This window comes from Scyliorhinus canicula, chromosome 29 (genome assembly GCF_902713615.1).
Source record: "Scyliorhinus canicula chromosome 29, sScyCan1.1, whole genome shotgun sequence".
In the NCBI taxonomy this organism is placed as follows: Eukaryota; Metazoa; Chordata; class Chondrichthyes; order Carcharhiniformes; family Scyliorhinidae; genus Scyliorhinus; species Scyliorhinus canicula.
The window spans coordinates 14,301,608-14,324,049 of NC_052174.1; the positions used below are offsets into that span (position 1 = coordinate 14,301,608).

The 22,442-nt window shown below is 54.1% G+C and overlaps 1 protein-coding gene across 1 annotated transcript; it reads left to right on the forward strand.

The window, feature by feature from the left end:
• Positions 1 to 614: 614 nt before the first annotated feature.
• LOC119958330 (segment polarity protein dishevelled homolog DVL-2-like) lies at positions 615 to 22,029 on the forward strand. The gene is made up of 14 exons (XM_038786770.1): positions 615 to 643; positions 877 to 946; positions 2,941 to 3,062; positions 3,359 to 3,465; positions 3,867 to 3,996; positions 6,053 to 6,143; positions 7,818 to 7,887; positions 8,951 to 9,090; positions 11,767 to 11,843; positions 12,862 to 12,929; positions 15,282 to 15,461; positions 17,955 to 18,086; positions 19,031 to 19,207; positions 21,643 to 22,029. The coding sequence occupies exons 1-14, from the start codon at positions 615 to 617 to the stop codon at positions 21,930 to 21,932; spliced, it is 1,683 nt and encodes a 560-aa protein (XP_038642698.1). The 3' UTR covers positions 21,933 to 22,029.
• The last annotated feature ends 413 nt before the right edge of the window (positions 22,030 to 22,442 follow it).

The window sequence follows — 22,442 nt, forward strand, 5'->3', positions numbered from 1 at the left end:
TCAATTAAAGAGACCAAAACTGTGCCCAATACTCCAGGTGTGGTCTCACCAATGCCGTGTATAATTGTAACAACACTTCTTCGCCTCTATATTCTATTCCTTTAGCTATCAATACCAACAATCCACTTGCTCTCCTTATTATCTGCTACATGCTCGTTTTCTGTGACTCATGCACAAGGACACCCAGATCCCTCTGCATCGGAGCTCCCTGAAGTCTCTCCCCATTTAGATAATAAGTTGCCTTCCCATTTGTCCGACAAAAATGCATGACCTCACACTTATCCACGTTGAACGCCATCTGCTACATGTTCCTGCTTCTATTTTCAATGTTTCTACCTCTTCAGTATTCGTTAAGGTTGTGGATCATAAAATTGACTGAATGGAGGTCACGGACAAACGTCCTTTCACCGGCAGTCCTGGTCAGCTGAACTCAACCGACTCCGAGAGAGCTGCACGTAAATCTGGTTGTGGGCTGGTTTGAGCCACAGTGCTACCCCTTTATATTAGATGGTGCTGGAACAGACGTAACAGTAGGAAGCCCTGGTGAACAGCCATTATTCTCCGTGGGATCTTGCTGTGCAAATGTCGCTTGCTGCGTTTCCTACACCACAACAATGATTACACTTCAGAAAGTTCTCCATGGGTATCAAACAATCAGGCCATCCAGATTTTGAATGGAAGAACAGAAAGGCACGTCTGTTTATTGCCCTAAATCAGAGTTATAAGGGCCAGAGAAGCGACTATGGCCGTATTTCAGTTGAGATTCAATTGAAGCATTCGCTTGTCCCGTCCCAGAAAAATAGTTGTGGCTTTTTTTTTTTGGCCGATCTCGGGGGTTTAACAGCATTTAACTGTGACCTGTGTTTGATTTTTCAGTGTCGTGAAGGAAGAAATCTCTGACGACAATGCGAAGCTGCCCTGTTTCAATGGGAGGGTCGTGTCCTGGGTAAGAAGCCTTCGCTATTGGGGGGGTTGGGGGGGTGGATTTCGACTGTGGAGCCGTGGCCTGATATGGTGAGGGCGTCGATTTGTCTATCTGGGTGGTTGGGGAGGAGGGTCAGGGGATGAACACACTGTGCGTGCACCGTTACTCTCGGATGGCAGTGGGTGGCGTTAGGATTAAACCTCGCCCTTCCACCTCTGCACTCGTTCTTTCATTCTTATCTCCTCTGAGAACAGGCAATATTTGGCCCCTACGCTAAACTGACGGTAATTGGTGGTGAAATAAATTCATTGGACTTGGCACGACGGCCAAAACCTCGTGCGCAAAACGCGCCTGGCGGCAGAGGCCCTCGAGTGGTGTTCCATTGTTTGACGGAGCGCGTAGCCTTTTCACCTCGATCTAACGCTTAACTGTTAAAAATTTTTTTTTTTTTTTTATAAATTTAGATTAGCCAATTATTTTTTCCAATTAAGGGGCAATTTAGCGTGGTCAATCCACCTACTCGGCACATTTTTGGGTTGTGGGGGCGAAACCCACGCAGACACGGGGAGAATGTGCAAACTCCACACGGACAGTGACCCAGGGTCGGGATCGAACCTGGGACCTCAGCGCCGTGAGGCGGTTGTGCTAACCACAAGGCCACCGTGCTGCCCCTTAACTGTTAAAATAACCTCATCCCCTCTGTAATAAAGTGGGGGAAGATGTCCGCTGGAGCATTAACCTCAACCCTGGGCCTTTTCGTTTCGGAACTTGTGCAGTGCCTCGCCCCCAAGATGGTTCGGAATGGTCGAAGGTGGCGGATCAGCCGGCCTGGAGGGGCTGCAGGTTCCACGTCCGGTCTGCGCTCGAGTCAAAATCTCGCCTCGGCGGGGGGGGGGCAAGCCTGCCGATCGCGAGTCGTGGGTGGGGACGGTAGGGCGAGAGGGAGGGCATCGGTGTGGAGGCCGCTCCCCCTGAGGACGAGGCAACGTAATGATGCAGCCTGACGGGGGTGGCGATAACCACACGAGGCCTTCTCCTCGCGAGCCGCCTCGGCCGGCTGCCTGTTATTAGTGGAGGACACGTCACAGCCTTTTGTGGGGTTAAGTCAGCGGGGCCTTTTATTAGTTGTCCTGGCAGAACGCCTGCTGTTGTTGTTTCCTTCAGGATGCTCATTAAGGAAGCAATCATTTCTCTGATGGGAAACAGCTGTCACAGAATCGAAAGTTTCGACATTGGCCCGTATTGTAATGGCTTAAACTAGGCGGGGTTTTTTTCTTTTTAACAGGAAGCGGGTCCGGCAGAATCTTGTTGTTCACTGCTTGCCATGGGACCACTTTCCATTTCAGTGTGACTTTATTGAGCGGTCGGGTGTCCAAGTAGAAGAGGCTTCATTTCTCTCTCTCTCTCTCTTTCTCTTCCCCCCACCCACCCCCCCCCCCCCCCCCCCCCCCCCCCCCCCCCCACCTCCACCCCCCACCCAGGCCTCCGTGCATCCTTCAAATGTGATTATTTTCCCCGTTTGAAAGTAACTGCGTATCTGACGTGGCGATGGGGTGCACCAGGAGGGCTGCAGATTCCGCGGCGAGGTTCCTCCCGAGTGGGGCAGCACGTGGCGTCTGTCGGCGAGCTGTTCCGCCACGGAGGCAGACCGTCGTAGCTAAGCTCCACCTTGACGTCCAGCGTTGGGGGAGTGGAGTTGGCCGCTGGGCAATATTCAGCCGACTTGCCCCCCCCCCCCCCTTCTTCCGGCCGAGCGGTGTGACCAGTTCGCGACCACGTTTGTACAGGTTGAGACGGGCTGGTGCTACGTGAACTCCGAGCCCTCCGAGCTGAGAGTCTGATCCATGGGGGATGGGTTTTCCTGTGCCGTTTAATCAGAAAGCTGCCGCACTGAGGGCGACTCATCCTTGGATAAGCTGCGAACGTTGTTTGAGTGGCTCCCTATTGCCTTCCTGCCCGTGCTCGCTGTCCTGTACTAATACCGTTCTTGTTTCTTTTCCCCCCCCCCCACGTAGTTGGTCTCCGCTGAAAGTTCGCAGTCGGAGCCGGCACCTCACCCTGTCAGCAGTGTGGCGGACGTGCCCCCTCCGATAGAACGTACGGGTGGAATTGGCGACTCGAGGCCTCCATCCTTTCAGTGAGTAACACCGCCAGTTTATTAACGCTGCCGCTGAGATAGGTTACATCTGGACGGAGGATGTGTTAGAGTATCTCTAAAACTGCGAGTAATGTTCAAAAGCATAGTTTAAAAAAGATGGAGGCGTACAAGAGAGGACGCTCTTCATTCGCCACTTGAAACCCCATCTTGACTCGCGGGCTGAAGGCCTGTGTTGTCTTTTAAAGTTGGTGTCTTTTTAAGCTGCAATTCTGTCTTTGTTCTCGCGCGATCCCCCCACCCAAGGACAGGCTGAATGCTTTTCCTGCTTCTTGCAGCGCCAACGTGACCGGGAGTCGGGAGAATCTGGACAACGAGACAGAGACGGAATCGGTGGTGCTGTCGCGGAGGGAGAAACCTCGACGGCGAGAGAGTATGGAGCACGGTGAGGGCAGAGGGCGGGGGGACTGAACCCGAGGGAATGCTGTAACCTAGCCCTGCCTCGCGAGGTTGGACGTGCACGAATATTTGTACCCAGGCAGCAAACACTTCCACATATGTGTGGTGTAAACTGCTGTGTTCAAGCCGCGTTGGTGTTGTCGGAGCTACCTGGGAAAGATATAATGGCCCCAGTCCAGTGACCTCTTAACTGAACAGAACGCACTGGTCTGTAGTGAGTTGGGGTTTACGTTTCTCTCCCTTCTTCTTCGGAAGAGGAACAACCACCTTTTGTACCCTTGATCATCAATGCCTGCTTTAAGGTTTGTGTGCATGCCTAGTTTGGGCACGTTGCTGCAATGTGGCTGTTGTGACGGTTTTAAAGCGATGTGTTCTGCCCTCTTCCAGGCCCCAGAGTTAACGGGCACCCAAAGATGGAGCGCCACCTTGCTGGCTACGAGAGCTCGTCCACGCTCCTGAGCAGCGAACTCGAAACAACCAGTTTCTGCGATTCAGACGAGGATGACGCGGCTAGCAGGTACACCTCTCGGATGTAACGACCCTTCCTCCCGCCCTCCTTTACAGAGCACCCTATCTTTGGACTTGTGGGAGGAAACCCGCGCAGACACGGTGGGGAGAACGTGCAGACTCCGCACCCGAGGCTGGAATCGAACCCGGGGATCCCTGACGTTGTCAGGCAGCGGTGCTAACCACTGTGCCTCACCTGCCCCAGAGCCGGTCCAGTGCCTCAGTAATCGGAAGCCACGTCTTCACTCGCTCAATCCCCGTATTCCTATGCTCACTAGTATGTGGCACTGGGAGTAGACCTGAGATTACTCATTTTTTAAAAAGTTCTGCTTTTTAATTTCAAATTCCGAAAGCTGGAACGTGAGCTTTTGCACTTCCCGTGATACTTCCCGCAGATGTTTGTGCGGAACACCTGGTGCATTGTTGACTTCCCACGTTCCACAGGATGCACTTTCTGTGAGACCGAGCCGGTCAGGCGCGTCTTAACTTTTACAAACTGTTTGTTATGAGTGAAATAATTTACCAGTTACTCACCAATCAGCTTCTTACTCTATGTGGAAGTAAGATCCAATCCTAACGCAGCTGCCCTCTCGTAGAGAGCTCGTGTACCGCTTGTTTAAGACTGGATTCAGAAACGTAAACTCAAAATGTAATATTTTTTTTAAATTTAGAGTACCCAATTCATTTTTTTTCCAATTAAGGGGCAATTTAGCCTGGCCAATCCACCTACCCTGCACATCTTTGGCTTGTGGGGGTGAAACCCACGCAGACACGTGGGGGGGGATGTGCAAACTCCACACGGACAGTGACCCAGAGCCGGGATCGAACCTGGGAAAAGTTTAATTTTTACCGAAGCGCGTAACACAAACGAAGCTCGCGTGAAGATCATAGATCATACAATTTACAGTGCAGAAGGAGGCCATTCGGCCCATCGAGTTTGCACCGGCTCCTGGAAAGAGCACCCTACCCAAGGTTAACACCTCCACCCTATCCCCATAACCCAGTAACCCCACCCAACACTAAGGGCAATTTATCATGGCCAATCCACCTAACCTGCACATCTTTGGACTGTGGGAGGAAACCGGAGCACCCGGAGGAAACCCACGCACACACGGGGAGGATGTGCAGACTCCGCACAGACAGTGACCCAAGCCGGAATCGAACCTGGGACCCTGGAGCTGTGAAGCGATTGTGCTATCCACAATGCTACCGTGCTACCCAAGCTGCCACTGAATGGCGGAGCAGACTCCTGGGAAGTGGCCAGCTGTCCAGGGAGCCATGTCCCCCAGCGTGAACCAGAGTTTCTGAAAGGGGGAGAGGTCTGTTTTTGGGGGGGGGGGGGGGGGGGTTGCGGTGGGAGGCTGGGACGTGCGTGGGTATTGCTCGCAGCATTCCGCCAACTTCCGTACCTGCTCACGGCCGTTAGTTCGACCGCGTTCAGAACAACCGCAGGCGGTGTTCGTCTCCTTACCTACGGAGGGAGATATTTGCGGTGGTGACATTTGCCGAAGGTTGACTGGGCTGTGAGTGATTTGTTTTGTGAGGAAAGGTTGGTCAGTGGGCCGACCCTCATTGTCATTTGGAAGAATGAGAGATGATCTTATTCATACAAGATTCTGAGGGGTGGATGCTGTGAGGGTGTTTCCCCTGGGGGCGGGGAGGGGTGGGATCTAGAACCAGGCGGCACAGTATCAGAATAAGGGGTCTCCCATTTAAAGCAAAAATGAGGAGGGGTTTGTTCTCCTGGGCCGTTTAAACCTCGTCGTTCTCTTCCCCATGGGGTACTGGAGGCTTGTTGAATGTATCGAAGGTTGAGCTGGACAGATTATTGATCAACAAGGGAGTTGAGGGTTAAGTGGGGGGTAGGCCGGACTGTTGAGACCCCAGTCCAATCAGCCAGGATCGTATTGAAGGGCAGAACAGGCTCGAGGTGCGCTAGAAAGATTAAAGCCACTCTGTAGCAAGCTCACAGCGGTAATGTCCGTGAGGCAGAGGACAGATAGAGTTTCGTTCATGTTTATGTTTTATCTCTCCCCCCCCCCCCCCCCCCCCCCCCCCCTCTCTAGATTCAGCAGCTCCACAGAACAAAGCAACTCCTCCCGGATCCTGAAACGTCACCGCCGCAGACGGAAGCAGCGGCCCCCGCGGCTCGAGCGGGTAAGAGCGCCCTCACCCACTGTGTTGTCGGTTGTTTGTCGCCAGGGCCCCTGCCTTTTGAATCACGAAAGCTCAGTATAAGCGAGAGAGAGAGCGCTTGACCCCCTCGGCCTCCTTTCTCCAGAGACCACCTCCCCCGCCCTCAATCCCGCACAGCCCTGCAAATCTTTCCCCTTCCAATATTTATCCCGTTCCCCTTTGGAAAGTTCCGCTTCCAAACACCCCCAGTGCTTCTCCTCTCTCCCTCTGGTTCTTTTACCGATTCTCTTCGATCTGCGTATCTCCTGCCGCTGCAAACCGTTTCCCCCGATCTGCCGCTTTCAAACCCTTTCTCTGTTTGAACACCGATTAAATCTCCAAATTAAACTTCAGTCCCAGGCTCCTCCTTTTGCCAATTTGTACTCTGAGCATCAATCGGGACACACACGTACCACGTGGTGCACGCAATATTCCTCTTCAGAGCTGGGCCACGTGGCAGTCTTAAAGGGACTGCGCGGTGCAACAGGCAGGCCACGTGCAGCAAACGGTATTGGGAGGGAGCGTCGCTCTTTGCCCTGCGGTTGTGGTTCAACGTGAATAGCACCCAAGGGACCGACTGTGACACATCACTAAACGATGCCCTCATTCACCCCCTTTCATTCTGATGACTGCCTGTGTGTGTGTGGAGTTTGCACGCTCTCCCCGTGTCTGCGTGGGTTTCCTCCCACAGCCCAAAGATGGTGCAGGTTAAGGTGGATTGGCCGTGATAAATTGTCCCTTAGTGCCCAGGGATGTGCAGGTTAGGTTACGAGGTTATGGATATTGGGCAGAGTGGATCAGTGCAGACTCGATGGGCCGAAGGGCCTCCGTTGGCACTGTCGGAATTCTATGACACACGCGCTGCCTTGCTTGATAAGCAACCATTGAGTAGAATGGGCTCCTATTCTCTTTTATATTAGAAGGATGAGAATTGAAATGTATAACATTCCGAGCCAATGCGGAGAGCCTCTTAGTTGGAAAGTTGAGGACCGGGAAGGGGGGGGGGGCAGGCACAGTCTCAGGATAAGAGGTCGCCCGTTTAGAACGTGGGCCGAGAAATGTCTTCTCTCGGGTGGATTGTCCTCTTCAAAGGAAGATTGTTTCATCTCGGTCTGGTACTTTCCCCATTGTTGTGTGGCTGGTCAACCCAACAGGCAAAGCTGTAAACCGGCTGGGGATCGAAGCTTAATTCGTGTGACTCTATAGAACTCCCCCGCCCAGAGGGCTGTGCTTTCTCAATCATTCCTCAATACTTGAGGGATAATGTGCAGGAAGGTGGGGAATTCGAACTCCGTCTTCCTCTCTCCTGCACGCCCATGTGTTCTATCTTTCTTTGTCTCTCCCACATGATCCATCTCTCTCTCTCTCTCTCCGGCTGCCTCGCTCCCTCATCCTTTCTCTCCTATGTCTTATGTTTTGATACAAAGTCGTTGCAAATTGGAGCGAGGAGGAGCTGTCGGGAGTTGCCACTGGGGAAAGGAACCGGGGGGAGGCGACTCCTGAGTAATCTCGTGAAAGTTGTCATCTTTGGTGGTGGGGGGGGGGGGGGGGGGGGGTTAGGGATTGGGGGGCGGGGGCCAGGGATTGGGGGGTGGGGGCCATCGGTTTGAGATAGCCCAGCTCTGATGCAGCATTTCCGTTTTCCACCCCACACAGGCCTCCTCGTTCAGCAGCGTCACCGACTCGACAATGTCCCTGAACATCATCACTGTCACGTTGAACATGGGTAAGTGCTTGAACCTGCTGTGCTCGAGTAGGCCTGACCCGGGGCAATGGGAACGGGAGTCGGCCACCCTGCCCGTCGAGCCTGGCTGATTTCAGTTCAGGCACCGTATCCCCACATTCCTGCTTGCTCCCCGTATCCCTCGATCCCCTGACAGACCGTAAACCGGTCCATTCCTGCATTTTTAAAATATTCAACGATGGGAGCACCCAACACTCTCTGGGCTGGAGAATACCGAAGATCCACAGCCCGGCTGTGGAAGCAATTTCTCCTCATCCCAGTCCCAATAGATCGGCCCCTTATGCAGAGACTGGGCTCCGCTGTTCGAGATTCCCAGTCACGGGGAAGCGACCTCACAGTGACCGCCTTTACAAACCCCTTCACAGTCTTGTATGTTTAATTGCGATCGCCCCTCGTTCTCGTGACCCAGTTTGCTCCGCCTCTCTCAGCTGCCCCCAGTGCAAGTCTCACCTTAAATACGGAGACCAGATGTTGTTCCAGGCGTGCTTTGTCACGAGGTTCCGGTGCTGTGCGTGTAAGCCTGTCGTCGCTCATTGATTTGCAGAAAAGAATGGGGTCATTTGGCTTGTGAGGGGTGCTTAGAGCTGAAGGTGAATCATCAGCCGTGACCCTGATCGCCCTTGAAACGTAAAATCTAGGCTGACGCTTCCGGCGCCCGAGATCAGGGTGTGCCGCACAGTCTTTCGGGTGGGATGTTAAACTGAGGCTCCCCAGAACGTGACGGATCCCGCAGCACGATTGAAGGAAGAGCCGGGGAGTGGTCCTGACGAATATTTCCCCTCTGAACCAACAGGCAGATTATCAGATCACGATCTCATCGCTGCGTGTGGGATCTTGCTGTGTGTAAACTGGCTGCTGCGTTTCCCACATTACGACAGTGACTTCACTTCAGAAGGTGCTTCGGGAAAGGGGCGGAGGGGCGGTGCTATGGAAACGCAGGCTTTTCCTATCTATAGAGTCGAATGGGACGAGGCATCAAATGCAGCGATGCTGTCCCGGTCCACAAAAAACAAAACCATATTAATTCCAGTTTCTCCCACTCTAGAAAAGTACAACTTTCTGGGCATCAGCATCGTTGGCCAGAGCAACGAGCGAGGGGACGGAGGCATTTACATCGGGTCAATAATGAAAGGTGGAGCAGTGGCTGCAGACGGGAGGATTGAACCGGGTGACATGCTGTTACAGGTAAGTGTGTGCCTGTCCATGTGTGGTGTGTGCGTGCCTGTGTGTGTGGTGTGTGCGTGCCTGTGTGTGGTGTGCATGCCTGTGTGTGGTGTGTGCGTGCCTGTGTGTGTGGTGAGTGCGTGCTGGTGTGTGTGTGCCTGTGTGGTGTGTGCGTGCCTGTGTGGTGTGTGTGTGTGTGCATGCCTGTGTGTGTGGTGTGTGCATGCCTGTGTGTGTGGTGTGTGCGTGCCTGTGTGTGTGTGTGGTGTGTGCGTGCCTGTGTGTGTGTGTGGTGAGTGCGTGCCTGTGTGTGTGGTGTGTGCGTGCCTGTGTGTGGTGTGTGCGTGCCTGTGTGTGTGTGTGGTGAGTGCGTGCCTGTGTGTGTGGTGTGTGCGTGCCTGTGTGTGTGGTGTGTGCGTGCCTGTGTGTGTGGTGTGTGCGTGCCTGTGTGTGTGGTGTGTGCGTGCCTGTGTGTGTGTGTGGTGAGTGCGTGCCTGTGTGTGTGGTGTGTGCGTGCCTGTGTGTGTGGTGTGTGCGTGCCTGTGTGTGTGTGGTGAGTGCGTGCCTGTGTGTGTGGTGTGTGCGTGCCTGTGTGTGTGTGGTGTGTGCGTGCCTGTGTGTGTGTGGTGAGTGCGTGCTGGTGTGTGTGTGCCTGTGTGGTGTGTGCGTGCCTGTGTGGTGTGTGCGTGCCTGTGTGTGTGGTGTGTGCATGCCTGTGTGTGTGGTGTGTGCATGCCTGTGTGTGTGGTGTGTGCGTGCCTGTGTGTGTGGTGAGTGCGTGCTGGTGTGTGTGTGCCTGTGAGGTGTGTGCGTGCCTGTGTGGTGTGTGTGTGCCTGTGCCTGTGTGTGCATGCCTGTGTGTGTGGTGTGTGCATGCCTGTGTGTGTGGTGTGTGCGTGCCTGTGTGTGTGTGTGGTGTGTGCGTGCCTGTGTGTGTGTGTGGTGAGTGCGTGCCTGTGTGTGTGGTGTGTGCGTGCCTGTGTGTGGTGTGTGCGTGCCTGTGTGTGTGTGTGGTGAGTGCGTGCCTGTGTGTGTGGTGTGTGCGTGCCTGTGTGTGTGGTGTGTGCGTGCCTGTGTGTGTGTGTGGTGAGTGCGTGCCTGTGTGTGTGGTGTGTGCGTGCCTGTGTGTGTGGTGTGTGCGTGCCTGTGTGTGTGTGTGGTGAGTGCGTGCCTGTGTGTGTGGTGTGTGCGTGCCTGTGTGTGTGTGGTGTGTGCGTGCCTGTGTGTGTGTGGTGAGTGCGTGCTGGTGTGTGTGTGCCTGTGTGGTGTGTGCGTGCCTGTGTGGTGTGTGTGTGCCTGTGCCTGTGTGTGCATGCCTGTGTGTGTGGTGTGTGCATGCCTGTGTGTGTGGTGTGTGCGTGCCTGTGTGTGTGGTGTGTGCGTGCCTGTGTGTGTGTGTGTGGTGAGTGCGTGCCTGTGTGTGTGGTGTGTGCGTGCCTGTGTGTGGTGTGTGCGTGCCTGTGTGTGTGGTGTGTGCGTGCCTGTGTGTGTGTGTGGTGAGTGCGTGCCTGTGTGTGTGGTGTGTGCGTGCCTGTGTGTGTGGTGTGTGCGTGCCTGTGTGTGTGGTGAGTGCGTGCCTGTGTGTGTGGTGTGTGCGTGCCTGTGTGTGTGTGGTGTGTGCGTGCCTGTGTGTGTGTGGTATGCGTGCCTGTGTGTGTGGTGTGCGTGCCTGTGTGTGTGGGGTGCGTGCCTGTGTGTGTGGGGTATGTGCCTGTATGTGCGTGCCTGTGTGTGGTGTGCGTGCCTGTGTGTGAGATGTGTGTGCCTGTATGTGCGTGCCTGTGTGTGTGTGGTGTGCGTGCCTCTGTGTGGTGTGTGTGCCGGTGTGTGTGTGGTGTGTATGCGCGTGCCTGTGTGTGGTGTGTGTGCCTGTGTGTGGTGTGCGTGCCTGTGTGTGTGGTGTGTGTGCCTGTGTGTGTGGGTGGGTGCATGCCTGTGTGTGGGTGGGTGTGTGCGTGCCTGTGTATGTGTGTGTGCATGCCTGTGCGTGTGTGTCTGCGTGTGTGTGTGTCTGCGTGTGTGTGTGTCTGCGTGTGTGTGTGTCTGCGTGTGTGTGTGTCTGCGTGTGTGTGTGTCTGCGTGTGTGTGTGTCTGCGTGTGTGTGTGTGTCTGCGTGTGTGTGTGTGTCTGCGTGTGTGTGTGTGTCTGCGTGTCTGCGTGTGTGTGTGTCTGCGTGTGTGTGTGTCTGCGTGTGTGTGTCTGCGTGTGTGTGTCTGCGTGTGTGTGTGTCTGCGTGTGTGTGTGTCTGCGTGTGTGTGTGTGTCTGCGTGTGTGTGTGTCTGCGTGTGTGTGTCTGCGTGTCTGCGTGTGTGTGTGTCTGCGTGTGTGTGTGTCTGCGTGTGTGTGTGTCTGCGTGTGTGTGTGTGTCGGCGTGTGTGTATGTGTCTGCGTGTGTGTGTCGCTGTTGGTGCTTACTTATCCAGGCAAGTGGAGAGTATCCCATCACACTCATGACTTCTGTTAAGTCTCTAGACGTTGGTCCCCTTGTGGATTTTGATGGTGGGGGATTCACTCGGGGTAATGCCATTGAATGTCCGGGGCTGTATTGCTGTGACGCGTGGGTACCGAGTTGTTACGGATGTGGAGGATCTTTTTTTTTTGTTTGCTGGCTGCAGAATTGTTAATGTTCACGTGTGACAGCTTGCGCTGGGTTCCTGCTCGCTCCATCACTCACTGCGGCTCCCTCTTCTCCTTCAGGTCAACGATATAAACTTTGAGAACATGAGCAATGATGACGCGGTGCGGGTTCTGAGGGAGATCGTTCACAAGCCTGGGTAAGTTACAGTGCCGCCTGATGCTGTTGAATAGTTTGTCTCCCCCACCCTCGCTGTGAGCGTGCCTGTTGATCGTACTGTCTTCGAATGTGGATTGTGTCGATTGTTCTACTCGTCTTGGGGAAGGTGCCAGGTAGAGGGTACCCGGTCTGAGACAGATTCCGCTGGTCAAAGGGTTTGATAGATAAATACATCAAGACTATTTCTTCTGATGTGCTGAGTCCAGAACAAGGGGTAGTGGGCCGGGGAGGGGAGTGGAAAAGTGGCAGAAACTCAAAGGTCGAGCCAGGCAATGCAGAGGGGACGCCAGTAGCAGCGCCTCTTCACACAGAAGGGGGCGGAAATCTGCAACCCTCTTCAATTCGAGGGGCTCCTCAAAAATGTGAAGTCACAAGAACATTTGTTGAAGGGTAAGAAACTTGGAAGCGTTGCCACTCGAAGAGATTTGGGCGTGCAGGAACGCAGAATGTTGGCACGCAGGTGCAGCAAGCAATTAGGGCGGCGATTGGCATCTATTGCCAGGGGGGTCAGGGTACAGGGCTCCTTGCTCGGGTTCTGCACAGCCAAGTTAGGTGTCGTTGCCCGGTTGTTTTGAGAAGGACACTGGGTCCTGAAACCCAAGCCTTCCCTCGGTTTGTGACTCTGTTCCCCTGCTTGCGGCAGAGGGCCTGACGCTCTCCCGCTGCATTCATGACCGGGGGGGGGCTCAAGTCCACGGCTCGGAATCAGGTAAAGGAATGAGTTGGAAGTCTGGTCGCTTTTGTCCACCACGTGGTTCACGCGAGATGAACAAATAACGCTTCACTCAAAGGCTTGTGAATCTTCGTAATTCTCCCCCTCACTTGGAACGCTCCATTGTTGAGGCAGACAGATTTTTGGGGTCTCCGGATGAGTATAGGTGATGGGCAGGAAAGTGGAGTTGAAAAATGCAATGTGTTTCCCTCGTTTGAAAGCTCCTGTATATTTTGTTTGGCATTAATCGGCATGCTTTCTTTCCCCTCTCTCTTTTTTTTTTAAGGCCGATCATTTTAACAGTTGCCAAATGCTGGGACCCATCGCCACAGGGCTATTTCACCTTGCCCAGAAGTAAGTGTCAAACGAGCGGTTTGAAGACTACAAATTTCACTGCATTTAAGAGCAGAATGTTCTGTTCCTCACTAATAAGTTTTAATTGATTTGTGAGGCGATGTTTCAATGCCTCAAGCTCAGACGTTTTAGCAATTCTTGACTGCCCACGTCAAACAGGACATGTACAGCACGGGGTTAGATACAGAGGAAAGCTCCCTCTACACTGTCCCCATCAAACACTCCCAGGACAGGTACAGCACGGGGTTAGATACAGAGTAAAGCTCCCTCTACACTGTCCCCATCAAACACTCCCAGGACAGGTACAGCACGGGGTTAGATACAGAGTAAAGCTCCCTCTACACTGTCCCCATCAAACACTCCCAGGACAGGTACAGCACAGGGTTAGATACAGAGTAAAGCTCCCTCTACACTGTCCCCATCAAACACTCCCAGGACAGGTACAGCACGGGGTTAGATACAGAGTAAAGCTCCCTCTACACTGTCCACATTAAACACTCCCAGGACAGGGACAGCACGGGGTTCGATACAGAGTAAAGCTCCCTCTACACTGTCCCCTTCAAACACTCCCAGGACAGGTACAGCACGGGGTTCGATACAGAGTAAAGCTCCCTCTACACTGTCCCCATCAAACACTCCCAGGACAGGTACAGCACAGGGTTAGATACAGAGTAAATCTCCCTCTACACTGTCCCCATCAAACGTTCCCAGGACAGGTACAGCACGGGGTTAGATACAGAGTAAAGTTCACTCTACACTGTCCCCATCAAACACTCCCAGGACAGGGACAGCACAGAGTTAAATACAGAGTAAAGCTCCCTCTACACTGTCCCCATCAAACACTCCCAGGACAGGTACAGCACGGGGCTAGATACAGAGTAAAGCTCCCTCTACACTGTCCCCATCAAACACTCCCAGGACAGGGACAGCACAGGGTTCGATACAGAGTAAAGTTCCCTCTACACTGTCCTCATCAAACACTCCCAGGACAGGTACAGCACGGGGTTAGATACAGAGTAAAGCTTCCTCTACACTGTCCCCATCAAACACTCCCAGGACAGGTACAGCACGGGGTTAGATACAGAGTAAAGCTCCCTCTACACTGTCCCCATCAAACACTCCCAGGACACGTACAGCACGGGGTTATATACAGAGTAAAGCTCCCTCTACACTGTCCCCATCAAACACTCCCAGGACAGGGACAGCACAGGGTTAAATACAGAGTAAAGTTCCCTCTACACTGTCCCCATCAAACACTCCCAGGACAGGGACAGCACGGGGTTCGATACAGAGTAAAGTTCCCTCTACACTGTCCCCTTCAAACACTCCCAGGACAGGTACAGCACGGGGTTCAATACAGAGTAAAGCTCCCTCTACACTGTCCCCATCAAACACTCCCAGGACAGGTACAGCACAGGGTTAGATACAGAGTAAATCTCCCTCTACACTGTCCCCATCAAACGTTCCCAGGACAGGTACAGCACGGGGTTAGATACAGAGTAAATCTCCCTCTACACTGTCCCCATCAAACACTCCCAGGACAGGTACAGCACAGGGTTAGATACAGAGTAAAGCTCCCTCTACACTGTCCCCATCAAACACTCCCAGGACAGGTACAGCACGGGGTTAGATACAGAGTAAAGCTCCCTCTACACTGTCCCCATCAAACACTCCCAGGACAGGTACAGCGGGGGGTTAGATACAGAGTAAAGCTCCCTCAACACTGTCCCCATCAAACACTCCCAGGACAGGTACAGCACGGGGTTAGATACAGAGTAAAGCTCCCTCTACACTGTCCCCATCAAACACTCCCAGGACAGGTACAGCACGGGGTTAGATATAGAGTAAAGCTCCCACTACACTGTCCCCATCAAACACTCCCAGGACAGGTACAGCACGGGGTTAGATACAGAGTAAAGCTCCCTCTACACTGTCCCCATCAAACACTCCCAGGACAGGGACAGCACGGGGTTAGATACAGAGTAAAGCTCCCTCTACACTGTCCCCATCAAACACTCCCAGGACAGGTACAGCACGGGGTTAGATATAGAGTAAAGCTCCCACTACACTGTCCCCATCAAACACTCCCAGGACAGGTACAGCACGGGGTTAGATACAGAGTAAAGCTCCCTCTACACTGTCCCCATCAAACACTCCCAGGACAGGGACAGCACGGGGTTAGATACAGAGTTAAGCTCCCTCCCAGGTATGATAGTGCAGGGCAGATCAGGGCGGGAAGCACAGTGAGGGAGGAGTTTGATTGTCCGAATGATTGAAGTGCTTTGTGCTTTAACCTCTTGTTGACCCTGTTCTCTTGTTTTGTTTTTGTTGTTGTCCCTCTCTCCTCTACAGATGTCCCACACTCACTGATGCGATTCTCTGTGCCTCTTTCTGTAGATGAGCCCATCAGACCCATCGATCCAGCCGCCTGGGTGTCTCACTCCGTCGCGCTGACTGGAGCCTATCCAGCTTATGGAGCCAGCTCGTCCATGAGCACAATCACTTCGAGCAGCTCGATCACTGAAACCGAGCGTAAGTCACTCCCGTCGGGAATTCCTCCTCGGGTCAATCCGGAACCATCGGCCTCTTATCCTGAGCCTGATGTCTCGATTCCCCAACAATCCTTCCATGCCTACCCCATCCAGGGCCTCCGCGATCTTTTATGTTTCAATGAAATCACGTCTCAGAACATAGAACAGTACAGCACAGAACAGGCCCTTCGGCCCTCGATGTTGTGCCGAGCAATGATCACCCTACTCAAACCCACGTCTTGTTCTTCTGAAGCCCAGAGAATATCAACCCAATTTACTCAGCCTCTGATCCCTCATCCCAGAGACCAGTTGGTGAATCCTCCCCTCTGGGGACCCTGTCGCCTGTTCCCGTTTGTATCGGCAGCAGGATTCGCCGTCCTGTCAGCCTCTCTCGTTTAGCTGTTGGACTGCTGGGTGTGCCACAGGGGAGTGATTGACTTTTGGTTCTGAATTCTCAACTGCTGTGTCAATTCCTCTCCCTTCCCTCCACAGTCGCAAGTTGAATCGGAAAGGGTGGCGCAGTGGGTTAGCCCTGCTGCCTCACGGCGCCGAGGTCCCAGGTTTGATCCCGGCTCTGGGTCACTGTCCGTGTGGAGTTTGTACATTCTCCCAGTGTGTGTGTGGGTCTCACCCCCAGAACCCAAAAGATGTGCAGGTTAGGTGGATTGGCTACGCTAAATTGCCCCTTAATTGGAAGAAAAAAAGAATTGGATACTCGAAATATTTTTTTTTAAATAAAGGATTGTGTGGTACTCAGTCGGCAGTGTTTCAAACAGTAAAGGGAGAGACAGTGATGGGTACAGTATAGAGGGAGCTTTACTCTGTATCTAACCCCGTGTTGTACCTGTCCTGGGAGTGTTTGATGGGAACAGTGTAGAGGGAGCTTTACTCTATCTAACCCCGTGCTGTACCTGTCCTGGGAGTGTTTGATGGGGACAGTGTAGAGGGAGCTTTACTCTGTATCTAACCCCGTGCTGTACCTGTCCTGGGAGTGTTTGATGGGGACCGTGTAGAGGGAGCTTTACTCTGTATCTAACCCCGTGCTGTACCTGCCCTGGGAGTGTTTGATGGGGACAGTGTAGAGGGAGCTTTACTCTGTATCTAACCCCGTGCTGTCCCTGTTCTGGGAGTGTTTGATGGGGACAGTGTAGAGGGAGCTTTACTCTGTATCTAACCCCGTGTTGTACCTGTCCTGGGAGTGTTTGATAGGGACAGTGTAGAGGGAGCTTTACTCTGTATCTAACCCCGTGCTGTACCTGTCCTGGGAGTGTTTGATGGGGACAGTGTAGAGGGAGCTTTACTCTGTATCTAACCCCGTACTGTACCTGTCCTGGGAGTGTTTGATGGGGACAGTGTAGAGGGAGCTTTACTCTGTATCTAACCCTGTGCTGTACCTGTCCTGGGAGTGTTTGATGGGGACAGTGTAGAGGGAACTTTACTCTGTATCTAACCCCGTGCTGTACCTGCCCTGGGAGTGTTTGATGGAGACAGTGTAGAGGGAGCTTTACTCTGTATCTAACCCCGTGCTGTACCTGTCCTGGGAGTGTTTGATGGGGACAGTGTAGAGGGAGCTTTACTCTGTATCTAACCCCGTGCTGTCGCGCATTTCACAGCCACCGAGGCCAGTGCAGGGCTTTTCAAAGCGTCGCAACGTTCCCCTCCACGTCACTCACCACCCCGACTGGGAAATATATCGGCCGTTCCTTCCCTGTCGCCGGGTCAACATCCTGGAATCCCTCCCCAAACGGCACTGTGGGTGGGCCTGCTGCCGTTCAACAAGGCAGCTCGCCCCACTTTCTCGAGGCCAGCTCGAGATGGGCGACCAGGCCTGTCCTGTCAGCCAGCCAGCAGCGACACTCGGCATCCTGCCGAAGAATTTGTCTTAAAATGTAGGAAAGACGGCAGCCAATCTGCACGTAGGACACTCCCCCAGACCGCAGTGTGTTCAGAATAAGGGGCCGCCCGTTTACATTGGAGATTGGGTGAAATGTTTTCCATGGGTCTCGAGTATTTGGAATTCCCTTCCTCAAATTGAATATTTTTGAGGCAGGTAGATTCTTGATAAACAAAGGGGGATGTGAGGGGTTATCGGGAGTGAGGGATGGGAGGTTACAATCAGATCTCATTGAATGACGGAACAGGCTTGAGGGGCCGAGTGGTCGCCTTCTCCTAATTTGCAAGCTCATATTGAGATAGTGACAAAACAGTCTGTTTTTGAGAGGTTGGGTGAGGGGTAGCTGTTAGCCAGGGGCACTCGGGACTTGAGAGGCGTGTTGGTTCGGCCCCTCCACCTGATGTTGTCCCCTTGCCTGCGCTTTACTGGGATGTTGCCTGATTCCTCAATGCTGGCTGTCGGCCTGCCAATCGTCTTAGAGACCTAAAGATTGAGCAGCGAGAATAAATTGTGCGAGCGGATACTCTTGTGTGTGCTGGGCCCCTGTCCTGATCCGTGGAAATTCCCATGTTGTAACCCGTCTGCATAATCTTTCTCCAGGGTTTGATGACTTCAACTTATCGATACACACGGATATGATGTCTGTTGCTAAGGCGATGGCTTCTCCTGAATCTGGCCTCGAAGTTCGGGACAGAATGTGGCTGAAAATTACAATCCCCAATGCATTCTTAGGTAGGCGACTTGTTAATAAGACTTGTATCAGTCAAGATCCTGTATGCTGACAAGTGTAAGAATAAACACCGTTAAGGTGTTCACTGCAAACATAAAACACGACTTATTCACCAAGGTGATTCATCAACACGTAACCATAGACTTCCAGTGTAAAGGTCATTCGCATTCTAAGCTCCCACTTTTTCCAAAGTGGGGGTAATTACCGGGTAATTATAACGTTACTGTTCAGCGTTACTCACTAACTGCGCGTGGTCGCTGTTTATTCAGCGGTGTGTTATTCACTGTGTAACTGTACAGAGTTGCTCTTCCGCAGACTCAACCATAGAACAGAGCCGTGCAATTTCTATCGCGCAGAAGGAGGCCATTCGGCCCCTCGAGTGTGCACCCACTCTCTAAGAGAGCACCCTGTCAGGGTTGCTCGTTGTAAACCCCGCCCCGCCCCCACCGCCCAGTGTGTTTCAGTCTCCCGCCCAGGACTGTCTGCCGTTTTTGTTTGCAGTGATGCCCGCTCTGGCGTGCCCCGTGCCCCGACATTCTTTGCCCGTGTGCCCGGCTGCTGCTGCGGGAAGGGATTGTACTAAACATAGAACAGTACAGCACAGAACAGGCCCTTCGGCCCTCGATGTTGTGCCGAGCCATGATCACCCTACTCAAACCCACGTATCTACCCTATACCCGTAACCCAACAACCCCCCCCCCCCCCATAACCTTACTTTTATTAGGACACTACGGGCAATTTAGCATGGCCAATCCACCTAACCCGCACATCTTTGGACTGTGGGAGGAAACCGGAGCACCCGGAGGAAACCCACGCACACACGGGGAGGACGTGCAGACTCCGCACAGACAGTGACCCAAGCCGGGAATCGAACCTGGGACCCTGGAGCTGTGAAGCATTTATGCTAACCACCATGCTACCCTGCTGCCCATGTTGTTGTTCGCAGGCTCCGACGTCGTGGACTGGCTGTACCACCACATCGAGGGCTTCCAGGATCGCAGGGAGGCGAGGAAGTACGCCAGCAACCTCCTGAAAGCGGGCTTCGTCCGTCACACGGTCAACAAAATAACATTTTCCGAGCAGTGTTACTACATCTTCGGCGACTTCAGCGGCTGTGAAAACTGTGAGTGTGTTCAGAGAGAGCGGGGGGGGCCCCTTCCTCACCTTGGACAGTAAGGATGGTGGATCGGCCATGTCGGGGTATTGGCTTTGGAGTGGGTGCCTTGCAGAAATACTAGAGGTTAAATTATGAGGGCGGGTTGTGTTCCCTCTCGCGTTGAAGATTAAGGGGAGACCTGGTCGAGGCGTTTAAGGCAATTAAAGGATTCAATAGCGTCGGGAGAGAGAGAGAGAAACTACTTCCTCTGGTTGTGTGATGTGGGGAGTATGGAACAAGGGGGGGGGTCAGAACTTTAGATTCAAATGGAATCCCCTCCCAGAAAGCTGCCGGGGCGAGGGGGGGTCCAAACACGATTTCTAAATTAAGGGTTTCCTTCAGGAATATGGAATGAAGATACAGACCAGCCACAATGCAACTGAATGGCAGGACAGAATCAAGGGGCCCATAGCCCCCTGTTCCTATTGAGCTGTTTCCTTGGGGAGGTGGGGGTTCATTGCTGGGGAGACAGATTTGAAAAAACATCACCGAGTGCGATGGGTGTTTCAAATCCCGAGGACTGGAATGGGGAATGAGGAAGTTGTGGGATGGGAAGGGAACGTTTGTTACTGTGAAAAGCCCCTAGTCACCACATTCCGGCCCCTGTTCGGGTACACAGAGGGAGAATTCAGAATGTCCAATTCACCCAACAGCACGTCTTTCGGGACTTGTGGGAGGAAACCGGAGCACCCGGAGGAAACCCACGCAGACACGGGGAGAACGTGCAGACTCCGCACAGACAGTGACCCAGAGCCGGGAATCGAACCCCGGGTCCCTGGCACTGTGATGCAACAGTGCTAACCGCTGTGCTACCGTGCCGTCAGTGTAGGGTGATCGTGAAATGGGGGAGGCTGTGACAGTAGGTCTGAGGGGATGGGGCGTATTTCTGTAGGGAGGAGGAGGCATTGAGGAGGTGGGTTGTGGTGGTTAAGGTGAAACCAGGGTTGGGGCTGACTGGGCGCACCGCCTTCCCCGCTTTGTTCTTGGGGGGGGGGGGGGGGGCAGTTTGTGGTCTGACTGGGTTCTGGGGAGGGTTTGTGACCTGACTGGGTTCTGGGGGGGATTTTGTGACCTGACTGGGTTCTGGGGGGGGTTTTGTGACCTGACTGGGTTCTGGAGGGCGGGGGGTGGTTTGTGACCTGACTGGGTTCTGGGGGAGGGTTTGTGACCTGACTGGGTTCTGGGGGGTGGGGGGTGGTTTGTGACCTGACTGGGTTCTGGGGGTGGTTTGGACCTGACTGGGTTCTGGGGGGGGTTTTGTGACCTGACTGGGTTCTGGGGGAGGGTTTGTGACCTGACTGGGTTCTGGGGGAGGGTTTGTGACCTGACTGGGTTCTGGGGGAGGGTTTGTGACCTGACTGGGTTCTGGGGGGTGGGGGGTGGTTTGTGACCTGACTGGGTTCTGGGGGTGGTTTGTGACCTGACTGGGTTCTGGGGGGGGGGTTTGTGACCTGACTGGGTTCTGGGGGAGGGTTTGTGACCTGACTGGGTTCTGGGGGAGGGTTTGTGACCTGACTGGGTTCTGGGGGGTGGTTTGTGACCTGACTGGGTTCTGGGGGTGGTTTGTGACCTGACTGGGTTCTGGGGGGGGTTTTGTGACCTGACTGGGTTCTGGGGGAGGGTTTGTGACCTGACTGGGTTCTGGGGGAGGGTTTGTGACCTGACTGGGTTCTGGGGGAGGGTTTGTGACCTGACTGGGTTCTGGGGGGCGGGGGGTGGTTTGTGATCTGACTGGGTTCTGGGGGGTGGTTTGTGACCTGACTGGGTTCTGGGGGGCGGGGGGTGGTTTGCGACCTGACTGGGTTCTGGGGGGGCGGGGGCTGGTTTGTGATCTGACTGGGTTCTGGGGGGTGGTTTGTGACCTGACTGGGTTCTGGGGGAGGGTTTGTGACCTGACTGGGTTCTGGGGGAGGGTTTGTGACCTGACTGGGTTCTGGGGGAGGGTTTGTGACCTGACTGGGTTCTGGGGGAGGGTTTGTGACCTGACTGGGTTCTGGGGGAGGGTTTGTGACCTGACTGGGTTCTGGGGGGCAGGGGGTGGTTTGTGACCTGACTGGGTTCTGGGGGAGGGTTTGTGACCTGACTGGGTTCTGGGGGAGGGTTTGTGACCTGACTGGGTTCTGGGGGGTGGTTTGTGACCTGACTGGGTTCTGGGGGAGGGTTTGTGACCTGACTGGGTTGTGGGGGAGGGTTTGTGACCTGACTGGGTTGTGGGGGAGGGTTTGTGACCTGACTGGGTTGTGGGGGAGGGTTTGTGACCTGACTGGGTTGTGGGGGAGGGTTTGTGACCTGACTGGGTTCTGGGGCAGGGTTTGTGACCTGACTGGGTTCTGGGGGAGGGTTTGTGACCTGACTGGGTTTGTACTGAATGGGTAACCGAGCCGTGTTTCTGTTTGAACCAGACTTGGCCAACCTCTCCTTGAACGACAACGACGGGTCGAGCGGCGCCTCGGACCAAGACACGCTGGCCCCCCTCCCTCACCCCGGCACCACCCCGTGGCCCATAATGCATTCCTTCCAGTACCCCTACCCGCCCCCCCACCCCTACTCCACCCAGCCACCCAGCTACCACGAGTTGACCACCTACAGCTACGGGGGAGGTGGCAGTGCCGGCAGCCAGCACAGCGAAGGTGAGGAAACATTTATTTTGCGGATGGGTTCGGCCCGTCCCATCGGTGCCGGAGGCAGGTAGAATACTCGGGCAACTTGGCTCAGGTTAGTGGGAGCAGAGGAAATGAATTGAAAAGTGTTTCAAACGTTCTCTTCGAGGAAGATTTTTCACTCCGAGGTGTGGGGGAGACCAGACGTATGGTGGACTGGGGGGGGGGGGGGGGGGGGGGGGGGGGGGGGGTGGCCTGGGTGTTCTGGAATATATCGACCAGCTCGGGTGGACGGAAGCCGTTTACTTACACTTCCCGTCGTCTCCACCTTGGGTTCACAGTGTTTCTCGAGCTGCTTTGTTTTATAGCTTCGGCCCTGAGATACAATGGGTCTGGGGGAGACGGTTGGGCTCGGGCACCGCTCCGGAGCGTCACGGTGTGGTATGGTTAGATACAAATCCGAGGTGTACCTGTCTGTAACGTCTTTCGCCAGCCCGTGGAATCCCAAGGCGCTTGGCAGCGATTGGGGGGCCTTTGAAGTGTGGCCGCTGATGTAGCAAGCTTGCCAAGTTTCCCCCCCCTCTCCCCCCCCCCCCCCCACT